The 13,871-nt window shown below is 36.5% G+C and overlaps 1 protein-coding gene across 3 annotated transcripts in view; it reads right to left on the bottom strand.

Annotated features, from left to right (window-relative positions):
• Nucleotides 1–13,871, bottom strand: part of RFX3 (regulatory factor X3) — a 276,215-nt gene that overhangs the window by 88,909 nt on the left and 173,435 nt on the right. For all 3 annotated transcript variants that reach the window (XM_045504958.2, XM_010967889.3, XM_045504959.2), the window contains one exon: nucleotides 4,762–5,020. In XM_045504958.2, the coding sequence (XP_045360914.1) occupies nucleotides 4,762–5,020 (259 nt within the window). The remainder of the gene's footprint in view (nucleotides 1–4,761; nucleotides 5,021–13,871) is intronic.

The raw sequence follows: 13,871 nt of genomic DNA, 5'->3' as shown, positions 1-13,871 counted from the left end.
TCTCTCTATAAAGCCATAAAAAGTAATCCAACATATCTTTTCTGAATAAATTTTATGTAATTAATTTATTTATTTTCATAGTTTTTTAAAGTAATCCAACACAATTTTAACATTTTTTTCCCTTTGGTAAGATGGATGGGCAGTTCAACTCCTATATAGCCATTTCCCCATAAATATAAAGAAGACCTTCAAGTATTGATCTAAAAAAGCTGTGACACATACATGCAGTATTTTTGTTACCATTTGTTTAAAAACATGTTAATGAGAGAGAAAGAGACAGTCTGCTTGTTCTTTTGTGGAATGTGTCGAGAGTGATACTTAAAAGAACTTGGTAACTCTCATTGCCTCTAAGGAGAAGAACTGAGGAACAGGAGTGAGAGGGACACGGTATTATCCACTTTCTTTTATGTTTTGAATTGTGCAACTTAAGAATGTATTATTAATTCATATAAATAAACTGATAAAAACTTTAAAACAAAACAGATGGCCATTGGTACCACTCCAACAAAGAATAAGAAGACAAAAATCATTTTACAGGACACTAAACATATTCATCTTCTTAGAAAAAGCATTCCTGTACACCAAATCCATAAACAGGTAAACCTAAGGATAAAGAAATAAAAGCACCTACAATTCTTAAATGAATTCTTAACTTCCTATAAATTAAATGAAATAGGCCAAACTTTTTCTTATGTAGCAGCAGATGGCCATTCAAATCTTCCTCTGAATAACTGAAAGAAATGATAAGATTTTACATTAATCAAAAGAGAGAGCGAGATGAATAACATTAATTTCAACACATTTTCCTTGTGCCCTTTGGTAAGATCTAATTTTAGCAAGAGCCATTTAACATAGAAGAGTGGAAAATTAGCTTTCATATCACAGTCTCAACAATGATAAATATTTAGTTACCAAGAAGAAAAAAAACTCCATAAATAACCATCTAGTTATAAGAATACAAATGTTATTTTATGGAGGAATGAATAAATAAAGCTTCTTTAAGAAAATTGCTAATTATTGTATAGTCTGGTATAAAATAAACTATGTTTTGTTGAGCACAAAAATATCACTAACTACAAACACAAATTTTTGATCCTTAAATGCAAACTGTGTTCAGGTTCCAAAGTTCTAAAATTCTATTAAAATATGGTTATACAAAAAATAATGAAGAAAAATAAATAAGAGTTTTTAAGATCAATAAAGACACACAAGGAAACACTGAGATGTAGTCAGAAGGAAGGTCCAAGTATAATGAGCTCAGTTATGACTGTAGTCAACTCTTCTACCTTAATGTCCATGTGCTCCTGAAATGTTAACAGAGTCCTAGCATTAGGCCCCTGGTGTTAATTTAATAAAATTTAAAACATTTACTCAAGTAGTAACTTAGCTTAAGTCATATTCAGTGATGTTCCAATGAAAATGTTACATGATCTTTTTGAAAATTCTTATTTAATATTAGCAGAAAATACCTTTTAAATGGTTATAAGTTTATACTTAATATTTAAATAAGTAAAAATATATACATGCCTACATATACATAACTTATGCACATACGGACTCCACTGACTAAATAAAAGAGTACAGTAAATAAAGGGAGATACAGCATTTTGACCAAATCTGAATATTGGTAATTTGTACCATAATATATCCCTCAAATAAAATTTAATATGTTACCATCATAATCTTTAGGAAAATTCTGAAATTGCTATGTACCTAGAAAATGAAACATTTTACAATGCATAAGCAAAAATGAAATGCTAAAATATGTTTACATAAAATATTTTTTCATTTAAAGCTATAAAACTAAAGTTATATGCTCAAATAAAAATTCTCTGTTAACCATGTAGAGAGCCTTCTAATATAAGAAAGGTGGTTTTATATTGAATATTAGACTAGATGAGAAAATATTTCAAGTGCTAATCATTTATTTTTTTAGTAGAGGCTTCAGTTTCAAATTATAGTCTTTTTATTGGCTTATCCTGACAATCTGGTTTGCACATTGGAGTAAACTTATCTTTGTGGCAGAAAATTATTCCTGATAAACTTAAATGAAAGTATTTCTGTATAAGACAGAGGTCAAATATAAGAGAGAGCCAAGGCAATTATTCTGAGAACCTGAGCAGGCACTTGATTAAGGGTTTTAGGTTTGTGCTGTTCCCAAGCACTCAAACATAACTAGTTTCATATTAACTGAATTAATTGACTATCCACTTCACTTATTCAGGCTCTTAAGTAACGGCCCAACTGACTATTCCCCTGTTCGGATTTCTGGCCACAGTAGAGGCTACTCCCACAGTTAGTTGCATCACGCATGCTACAGATGATGGGTTGAAAGCTAAAGAACAGCCAGAAAAACTGAACTTACATGGCACAGTCTGGCTCAGTGTTTGGCAAGAAATGGCTTGAATCTAGCTAACAGGTTGTTAAAGATGGTGCCCATTTACTTTTTTTTTTTTTGCTGTGGTTCTACAGTGAATGAAAAAGGCACATGAAAATAAGCAAAACTCCTACACTGATATGGCACCTACCCAAAAGTCTTGAGTTCTAAGAGTCTAAACAACTACATAGCCACAAATTTTCTAACATTTGGCAAGAGGAGGATGGGAGGAAATCTTCAAAATGGCACTTAAACATCGCTAACTCTACCGCAGGGACAGATATGAAATTGTGCACAGAATCACCACCTCACTGTCAGTGAAGCAGATGAAGACCTTCACCGCGACTGAGGGAGGACCTAAATCAAGTATAAATTTTGGTAATAAATGCAGGGTAACACAATAGTCACTAGCAGATGTATATTTAGAGAGTATACATGTACCATATGCCACTGTCATGCGCCTTGATGAGGGCACCTGATGATTTTTCCATGCAAAATTTATCTATTTAGCTTTTAAACTCCTTTTGCTAAAAACGAAATTTCCTTATAAAAATAAATACAAACAAAAAAAGCCATTCTTAACCTTAAATAATAATGCTTTTTTAAAAGTGTAAATTAATATGCACAACAGATACTATGAATTGACGGTTTGGTTGTTTAAATAGTTTTTCGACTATTCCCAGTTGTTATAATTCAGTTATTTAAAGTGTTAGTTTAATTTACCAATTAATATAGTAAAAATCACACCAAATTTGTGTAATAGATAACTTAAGAGTAATGCCACTTTTCATACTCCGTATAGAGAAACAAACAAAAAAAATCAAGCTGTAAAATCTATCCTGTAAATGTTTGCAGCTGTATATACAGGTCCTGGAATAATCAATTTAGTTAACTCAATCTAGCAAACCTATATCCAGCTGATGAGGATGTTTGAGAGCCTGAATTCAGTGCGAAGGCAAATAGGAAGGCCTGGGGAAGAGGAAGCAGGCACGGGATGGGGGATGGAGCGATGGTAAGCCAGCGAGAGAGGGTGGATGACATGAACCTGAGAAAGACCTCTTTCTCCCTGTTTTTCAGTTTTCCTAAGGTCTTGATGAGTGGCATGTACTTCCCCTTCACTGAAAATCACTTTCTGGGTGGCCTTGACCAGGAGAACTATAAAATAATGCTGGTACCTAATCTACCTCTTTTCCTCTTAGGGTAACGACGCAGTTATCTTACGTCTAGAATATTTTACAAGTCCTTTGTAAATATTATGATTTTTAAAGCTGAGAGGTAATTACGAAATCATTTAGTTTAATCCCTTATTTTACTGACAGGGGAAGTGAGGTCCAGAGAAGCTATGATTTAGTTTTTAATCTGCATAAATATACTGGTGTGGAAAAAAAGGTTTAGCAATGCTGTATTTAGAGTTATTAAAAGCAAGAGAGAAATGGACATTAGCAATGCTTCAAAATTACAAAGAAAGAATGACAAAAAAGGAACTCCTCACTGAGAAAGGCTAGTCATCTGTTCTGATGTTAGCAGGAAATAGTGAATTAAAAATAAAGGGCTTTAAAAAATGGATTAGGGGAAAGATACTAAATGATGAAAGTATGAACACATGTAATCATTACAAACAGAAAAAGTATACACAAAATACTTACCAAATACATATTCTATCTTGAAGAAAATCCACAAAATGAAAAATGTAAAGCCTCTTACAATTATTTTCTAACCAATTTGTTTCTATATTGCATTATAAGAACAAACTACGGCAGGATTATGGAAAAGGGCTACGTGAACTTGATTCAAATCTTCAGGCCCCCTTTACATGAAACATCTAGAAAATCAATCCCATGGCTACTTTAGCTAGGTGGTCTAAATGATTATTCTCCTTCTACTCAGATGAGGTAAAACTGGAAAGCCCTGGTTACAGAGTTTGATTATATCAAATTCTGCACAGATTTTTATTACTATTTCTATGACAGCATTTTAATGCATTCAGATATCTTGTGTCAAAATAAATATGTTTATTAAATTTTTAAAACTTGAAAACAGAAATATGTAGTTGGGTTCCTAAGATATTATTTGGTCATACCTACAATCAGAGGCAATATAAATGTTTTTCATTGGCATCACCTAGATCAGTGCCTCCCAAAGGTGTCCCTCTGGTAGAATGCAGAATGACTTTACATATGGCGTATGGGTAAACATTGTACATTTTACTATTTACGTATGGATTTTAACACACGTTAGAAACAATTACATGCTAAAACATGCTAAAACTGCTCAACACATTCCTGCCCCAGCCCACAGTGTTGGGTTTTTCTCTCTAAAGAGGGACGTGTACAACAGAGGCTACCAAGACGCTCAATTAAACAAATAAAAATTCGGATACTTACTGTCGCTGGGGAAGCCCGCGTGGGATGTGTCACGGAGTGACCAGAATTCTCCATTGAATTGCCGATCAGATAGGTTCCTCCAGAGCTGCTGATGAGCTGTCCTCCCGTGACGCCCATCTGAATCCCGCCAGTGCCCACCATACTGTGGGACGAGACCACGGTAGTCACCTGTGCAGAACTCCCTTGAGTATCAAAGTAATTCCCTCCCGTGTTCTGGCTGTACATCTGCGTTTCTGTGTAAGGGTAAGTTGTTGTTCGGCTTTAGAAGAAGAAGAAAAAAAGAGAGACACTTATATCATCTTACTTCATTTTTTCTAGTGTGAATATAAATTTAAAATATGTCAGTTAGCTCAGCGTTTGGAACATGGTTGAGTATTTTGTGTGAAACTTCATTCCCAGAAATAGCTGGGTTTAACTCTCCAGGAAAGGTACATTTCTTTAATAAGTACTTCAACACCTTCTGTGCTTTTCTGTGCAGACCTCAGCTGGTTGGTACCGTCAGCGTGCAGACAAGCTCAAGTCTCTCCCTCCAATAAATCCTGCTGCCTGACTTCTTCGGTTTCTTACAGAACTTCCTGCAAATCCCAGTTTCGGACTGGCTGGGATCTGGAATGACTGGGGGCTGACAAGTCAGCTCCCCGTGCTACTTGACACTCCTGGGTGACTTGCACTAACCTCCGTGAGTAAGGTAGTTTGCATGGATCTTTCTGGCCACCAGAAGGATCTTGAGCAAAGAAAGAGTTCACTTACCTTCAACCCTAAATCCTTATCTCTGTTTCTTTACACTCCAGCTTCTCCTTAATGAAAGGACTATGTCACCTCTTCATGTCCTTACTTTCTGCTTCCCGACAACTGCAGTCAAGCTCCTGCCCTTAGCCTTTCCTTGAAAGTGCTTTTAATAAGGTCACTTGTGACCACATCTAAATACCAAGCTAAAAGGCTGCCGTCAGTCCTCATCTTTCCTGACCTATCTGCAGTAGGACACTGTTGACCACGCATGTTGCCCTTTCCCTCCTTTTTCTGTTCTGATTACGCAGCTTGTTTGATTGATTTTTAATTTTCAATTGACTATAACATATTTTAACATGACTTTTGCTTTTAGTTTTTAGTTTGAAACTATTATGAACTCACAAGAAGTTGCAAAAATAGGAGAGGTATGAAATACTTTCATTTTAAACATTCAAATATCGAATTAAAATTCCCAGTTCTTCTGTCAGTCTCTTCAGCACCAGATCCCAGAGCTAGCCAGTACTGACAAGTTGGTGTAGATGTTTGCAGACATTTTCTATACATATGCAAGGTCTTTCTGTTTTAACCTCTCTTGTTTATTAGTTTTCATGGCATTTCTTTTTCACTTTTTACTTTTTTTAACCACTACCTTTCAGGAAACTTTTGGAGGCTCCATTTTTCTGGCATTTTAAATATTGGTGACTTCTGAGATCTCCATTTTTAGCTCCTATTTCTTCTCATTTTTATTCAGACCATATACCTTTATCATACACTACGTGACCATATACATGCTCACAGGAAACAACTTTACATCAGCTGACATCTCCACTCTCTACTTTCTAGTTATACCTTAATAAGTCTAAATCTAGGTTTCTAACACCTGGTTATCTCTGCTAGGGAATCCTCTGATACATGGGTAGTCTCAAACGTAAAATTTAACATATGACTAAGAAGGAATTCTTCATCTCTCTTGCTCTTTTCCCAATATCCCTCCCCTCAGCAGACAGCAGGACCACAACCCTCAGTTTGGAAATTATTGCTGACTCTCTCCTTGTTCAGTCACTACATCCTACTAACTTTACCTTCTGAATAATTCTCCATTCCATTCTTGTATTCACTGCCTTAACTCATAATGTTCTCCATTATAACTGCCTTCTAGTTAGTTTTCCTGCCTCTATGTGGGCTCTCTTCCAGTCCATCTTCAACTTTGCTGCTAGGGTTATTTTTCTAAAATGCAAATATGAAAATAAAACTTTTCTTAAAAACCTTCCCATGATTTTCCCTCGCCTCCAGAGGAAACTCACAACCCTTGACCTACCTTATAAAAACCATCAGGGCCAGTGCCTCACGATCTCTGGACTTGGTACCAGCCATGTCCTCAAGTGCTTTCTACACTCACACCACACTGACATTTCGTTGGTCCCTGCAAAGTCCCATTTTCTCTTGCCTCCCTGCTATACTGCACAGGGTTTCCTCTGTCTGGTAGTCCTTTATATTTTTCTTCAACTTTCTTCTTTTGTCTAAGTCATCCTTAAACTCTCAGCTCAAGCATCACCTTATCTCAGAATTACTCTTCTGCACCCCTGCCCTCTGTGGCCACTCCTCACAGGGCTGTCATGTTCTGTTCTCTGTACTTTCGTAACACCTTGTGCATACCTGAAATACAGCTCTCAACAAGCTGTTATTTCCTCTTGTCTTCACACTCCCATTAAGTTATGTTTTATTCCCATCTGTACCCTCAACACTTAACACAGTTGCTGCTACACAGCGGGCACACTAATCAGCAAATGAAATGTGATTCTATTTAAAAGTTTATTTGGCATACTGGATAGCTTTGTAAATTTCTAAAACATAAATCCTTTTTTTTTGTAATGTTAAAACATGAGAAATGATGCTAAACTATTCCAAGATTTTTCTATATTATTTAAAATAGGTTATTTTAACCCATTACAAATCACATTTATAATATAATTTCTAATGTAAATTTTAGTAAAATAATAAGAGTGCTCTCAAAGTATTCCACATTGGGTAAAGTTACTGCTTCCCAGAAAGAGCCACCACAGATCCAGGTATAAATTTTAGTCTCATGTGATGACAAAAGCAACAACTTCATAGCGAACTTTTTTTTTTTTTTTTTTTACAGAGAGAAAAATGCCATTTAAAACACACAGTTCTTCTCATTACTGTTGTCCTTCAGTTGGAAATCTCATGTGTTTCTTTCATTATGTCTTTATTTAATAGAATAAAACAGCCATGTTGGTTTCAAATTTAGGTAAAAAGAAAAATGAGGTTATTTTAATTTATGTCTGCTAAATATGACAGTGACCCTATTTAGCTGTGCTTAAAATAATACAACCTGATGTTGGTATTTAAGCAGAGCCAAGGAAGGTGTACAAATAGATACAGGACAGTAAGAGCGTTGACAGACGCAGGACATGGTGCCAGCCTTCCTTTTCACAGTCTGAACAAAATGCTTAAGCACGCCTCGAGTAGTAAGTTGACTTTACACGGAAAACGTAACAATGACTATAGACAGCTAATATTTACGGACCATTTACTATGCAACAGGCACGATTTTGTGTGCTTTTCACGTGTTAATCCTCATTACATTCTATAAGTGCTGTTATAATTTCTATTTCTACGGATAAGATGTATACTTAAAAGTTTAAGTAGGTTGAACAGCTTCGTCCGAAGTGTACAGCTGATAGTAAAAATGGATTTGGAATGTGCACTTAGCCCAAGCTCCCAACCATCCTGTCACATAAGAACTTAACTTTTTAGATGTGTGTCAGTGATACTTGTGAATGGCTATCGGGGAACAGCCCTAACAGGTGGTACCGGGAACGTAGGAACTTACTGTTGCCATCTGGGAGTTCCTTACACCCCAGCTTCGTGTTTACTAGCATCACACCACTTTCCTCTCTTACTCAGAATGGGATCTGTGGAAGATGCACTTGCAGTGCAAAGAGAGATGGGAAAGGCAAGACCACTTCAGAAAGTACCAAGCATCGCACACTTAGGGTTTAGAAGTTCTATGATCATGGAAGTTGCAATTCTACTGTAAGAGAATCATTCCAAGGGATTTAAATCACCCCATCTTTTGGGCATGACTCCTTTATATATTTAGTCCTCACTGAACAACAGTAATGCAAACATATGCATCATGGATATACAAAATGTCTATCTATAGCCCTTAAGTCAGCATAAAAATGTGGCAGCAAAGAGCTTTGATTTTCACACTACCTCCTAGTTGGAGATGATTCATTAGCTAAAAAATGAGCAAAGAACAGGGAAGAGTGAAAGTCACTAAAAAGTATGCCTAATCCATAAACTATGCTCATTACTCAATCATGACCCACGGGACTGGGGAGAAGGCTTGGCTATGTATAAACACACTCTGGGGGAAAGACTGGCAATTTCTAGGGGAAAAAAGACACAATTATTTTAGGAAACAAGTGTCACAAATTGTTGGTGAATTTGTTTCTGGCACATATACACTTGCAATGGGAAAGAGAGGAGACTTTTAAACACTGGACTGGGTAATAGAGACAGACCATGATGTCCTTAGTCACTGTTCTTTAAGGGTAAGAAGATGAGCATTAACTCATTTGTTGGAGATCTGTCTGGGGCCAGAGCCAGAGTCATACACAGATAATTCCCAAACGTCTTTTCGATTCTAAATGCTCTAAGCTCCTGAATAAATGCTGAAGAATTTATGTTAAATACAAAAGAAGCACCAACAGTAAAAATAGTTCTTTCTCAGGTACCAGAAATGACTCTTTAATTCTGATACCTAAGATTGCTTGTCTTTTATATTACATAATAAATGCATGCAAGTTATTGCTTGTACATATTTTCCCCAGAAATTTCCAAAACATACGCTCAAGAAAATTACTCAATTTTTGGCATATTACATGGAAAGCAGCTAACTATTTCTGGATGGTACACTCCTGAAACAGCTAAATTCCCAAGCAATTCTGTGCGCATTTGAAAGATGCTGCTGTGTTCCTTTTGTTTGTTCTGTATTGATTGCCACGGATTGTTATGACAATGTGTCATATCATTCCACAGCAGAAGAGAAATCTTTCCATTGTTCTGTATATGTACACAGTAATGAATGTGGGTACATAGATATGTGCATACTTGCTGACAGAAGCTTCTTCACTGCTGACTCTATTATAAGGTCCTAAGGAAACGTCAGGACCCTGATCCACTGAATTCACACTTTTTTGTTTTCTTTGTCTTCAGGTGTCTTATCCACAAGTCCAGATATATAGTATCTCTAAATTATATGTTTTGTATTTTACCCAGGTCTTGACTATCCTCCCGCCCATGAGCTAATCAGCTACAAAATGAAGTAATGGTATGAAAATGGCAAATTAAAGAAATAAAATATCTTGCAGATTTCATACCATAAAATTTATTATGAAGACAGAACACAGTAATGCATTCATCATTATATTATCTTACATCGGTACAATGTTTTATTGCTTTCCAGCTACTCTGCACATATTCTTTGAACAAATATTTACTGAGTTATCTATGCTGGCACCTAGAATAAAAGGAAGAAAACATACATGACCTCTACTGTCATAAGGGCTATATCACATAGGGGTAGGTGGTCAAAAATAAGAAAGGAAATAAGATAATTAGAAATTTTTCTAAGTCTATGAAAGAGGAAAATAGTATATTAAAGTATAATAAATGAGATGGTGTGTATTAGATAAGGTAGTCAAGGAAATGTTATCCCCAAAGAAGAGATACTCAGGTTGAAACTAAAAGATGAAAAGGAATCAGTCTTACGGAAAACATATCATGAAGACAGCGGACTATGTGCAAAAGCCACAACACAGGGAAGATCCTGGAATCGAGGAAGAAACTAGGAGTCTAGAATGGTTGGTTAAAACGAATGAGAAGGACATAAGAAATGAAGTTTAAAACGTAGGTAAAAACGAAACATGTAAGTAGTGTAAACAATTTTTTTAAACACTGTGGGTCATGATCCACAATTTAGTGGGTCACCAGAGCATTAAAGAGTGAGACTGCACTAGACTAGACAACACCAGAGCATAGTAACTCTAGCAAGGATAAGAATTATTTTGAGAAACGTTATTTCTATCATATGTATATACGGTGTGTGTGTACACACTGTATGTGCATGTGTGTATTTACCTGAATATAAAAATGTACTTCTCACTTTCCCATTGAGGATGGTTCAAAAAGCTTGAGAGGCATCATAACGGACTATGGCAAGAAGTCTGGATGCTGGTTTAAGCTGGGATGGGAGTATGCAGGCATACGTAAGGGGAGGCGGGGGATTATTCCAGCCAGAGAAACAACCCAAGGCCAGAGAGGTAACAGGCAAACATGAGAAAGCGGAGTGGGGGAACAGGGCACAAGGCTACAGACAAGTCATGTCAGATGACTCTGAAACACATTCACCAGACATAATGACAGGAGGTGATCCAACTGCAGGGTGTTTCCAGGTAGTGATGGCAACGTATGTCTGACTGGACTATTCTGAGGAAATACGAAACTAAAGGCAGCCAGAACAAACACGTTTTAAATATTTTCAAAAAGCTTGGTAGCTAAGAGAATTTGGGTACTGGGGAGAACTGTTGTTAGAGATAGGGGATACATTATTTCACTTAATCTGCATTAAGTGAATCACAAAGGTTAGGAATTGACCCCTCCTGGACAGATGTGATCCGAATTCAGCGGCAGCAGTGGTGGGCAGCGTGGGAGATGGCAGTGGTCCTGGGTGTCCTTACTGGGTGACTTGTGTGGTGTGGTCTTGTCTATGGTCTGGCTGCTCTCTAATGATGCTTGTACCTGTCCTTTTTCAGCCTGATTCTCCAGACTTCCTGGAAATTCTGAATCACAAATAACTTTCAGTAAATTCTTTGTTTTACTTAAGTAAGCCAGACCAGATTTCTGCTGCTGGAAACCAAGAACTCTGCCTTAAACAGTCTCCCATTATGAAATTTTTATGTGAGTCACCAAAACCCTGCAAAGTAGCTAGTTTATTTGAAATCTTCAACAAACTGCATTCATGTAGTATATAATCTCTGGTTGGCTAGCATATCCTACTTTTATGAGTTCTGAAACATAACATCTCTTGAATGCTGTAAGTCAGACTGAAGGCAGAAGATTCAACAGAAAGATGACATTTCCATTTTGTGAAAGACACCAAAGGGGAAAACACTAATTCGGAAAGGAATTCAAGTGACTTGACATAAGTGGTTATTACCTAAGAATAAAAAACAATAAATTAAATATAAAGTCATAAAAACTAGAAACACTAGTAAAACACTTGCTTGATTTAAATTCAGCAGACAGACTCATTTCTGCTCATTTCAGCTGCTAAAACAAGAAGTAAACAGTAAAAGCATTTATTGAGCTGTCGCCACAACAGCGGGAGGAAATGCAAGAATAAATGTTAAAAGTCAGTAAGTAATTCTTGCAATAACTAATTGAGCTTTCTTATTCATATATGTTGATAACATACAGAGTAGTAAAATCATAAATTTAAATTATCATGACATAAAGATATCTGGACATTTACAATTTACTTTGCATTTCAATTATTTGTATATTGTAAGATGTGGTTCTCACTCTTTAGTGCACATCAGAATCACCTGAAGGGCTTGTTGAAACACAGATTGCTGGATTTCACTCCCCAAATTCCTGATTCAGTAGAAAAGGGGCAGGGACCAAATGGTGGCATTTCTAACAAGGCTGGTATTTCTCATTTCTGCTGCTGATCTGAGGAACACACTTGGAGAACCACTTTACTGGAGGATAATAAAAATGGGAAGCCCAACTTTCATAGGAATAAGGAAAAAAAAAGTGCTATTTCACAGCTATTAGTTCTTGTAGTCTATTTGAGGTTTTCAAAAAGGCAAAGTTTACAGTGGCAAAAAGTTTTATATTCTGGGGCATCTAGCCATGAAAGCATTACCAAAATTTCCATTCATTGCTAGAATGGTTCTTGAAGCACACCCAAAAGGGTGCACAGAACACGAATATCCACAGGCCATTTTCCCCTGACAACAGAAGGCAGGGAAGTGGATATAGACTTAAAGCAACTCTGGCAGAAATGACATCACAAAAGATTTTGATCCAGGGTGACTGGTCTAAGTTTACAAATAAGATTAGCTGGGCTAGATCATATGGTGTTACATTTTTAATTCTTTGAAGGACTTCCATACTGCTTTTCATAATGGCTGTGCTAATTTACATTCCCACCAGTAGTGCAGAAGAGTTTCTTTTCCTCTGTATTCTCTCCAATATTTATTATTTCTTGACTTCTTGACAGCAGCCATTCTAATAGGCATGAGGTGATATCTCGTTGTGGTTTTGATCTGCATTTCCCTGATGATTAGTGATGCTGTGCACTTTTCGTGTACCTGTACGACATATGTATGTCTTCTTTGGAAAAATGTCCCTTCTGGTCCTTTGCCCATTTTTTAATCCAGCTATTTGAGGTGAATTTTGTTTGGTTTGGTTTTTATTTTTTTTTCTGTTTTGCCATTGAGTTGTATGAGTTCCTTATATATTGTGGATATTAAACACTTATCAGAAAATGGTATGCAAATATATTCTCCAATTTGGTAGGCTGTCTTTCATTTTGTTGATGGCTTCTTTTGCTGTGCGGAAGCTTTTCAGTACGATGTAGTCCCACTTGTTTATTTTCACTTCTGCTGCCTATGCTTGTGATAGCAAATCCAAAAATCATTGCCAATATCAGTGTCAAGGAGCTCACTTTTTATGTCTTCTTTTGCAGTTTTACAGTTTCAGGCCTTACATATAAGTCCTTAATCTATTTTGAGTTAATTTTTGTAAGTGGTATAAGATTGGGGTTCAATTTCTGCATGCGGATGTCCAGTCTTCCCAACACCATTCACTGAAGAGACTGTCCTTTCCCCATTGTGTATCCTTGATGCCCTCGTCAAAGATTAGCTGACCCTCTATGCGTGAGTTTATGTCTGTGCTCTCAAATGTTTCACTGATCTGTATGTCTATTTTAGAACTACCGTATAATCCAGCAATCCCTCTTCTGGGTGTATATCTGAAGGAAATGAAATCAGTATCTCAAAGAGATATCTGCACTCCCATGTTCAGTGCAGCATTATTCACAATAGTCAAGACATGAAAAACCCCTTAGGATGAATAAGATATAGAAAATGTTACACACACACACACATATAGTGGAATATTATTCAGCAATTTGCAACAACATGGATGAACCCTGAGGGCACTATGCTAAGCAAAATAAGTTAGATAGAGCGAGCCATCACTGCATGATGTCACTCATATGTGGCAAATACAAAAATCAAACTCAGAAACAGAGAGCAGAATGGTGCAGGGGCTGGGAGCAG

Source organism: Camelus bactrianus, chromosome 4 (assembly GCF_048773025.1).
Source record: "Camelus bactrianus isolate YW-2024 breed Bactrian camel chromosome 4, ASM4877302v1, whole genome shotgun sequence".
NCBI lineage: Eukaryota > Metazoa > Chordata > Mammalia > Artiodactyla > Camelidae > Camelus > Camelus bactrianus.
This window is presented reverse-complemented; position numbering and strand designations above follow the sequence as displayed.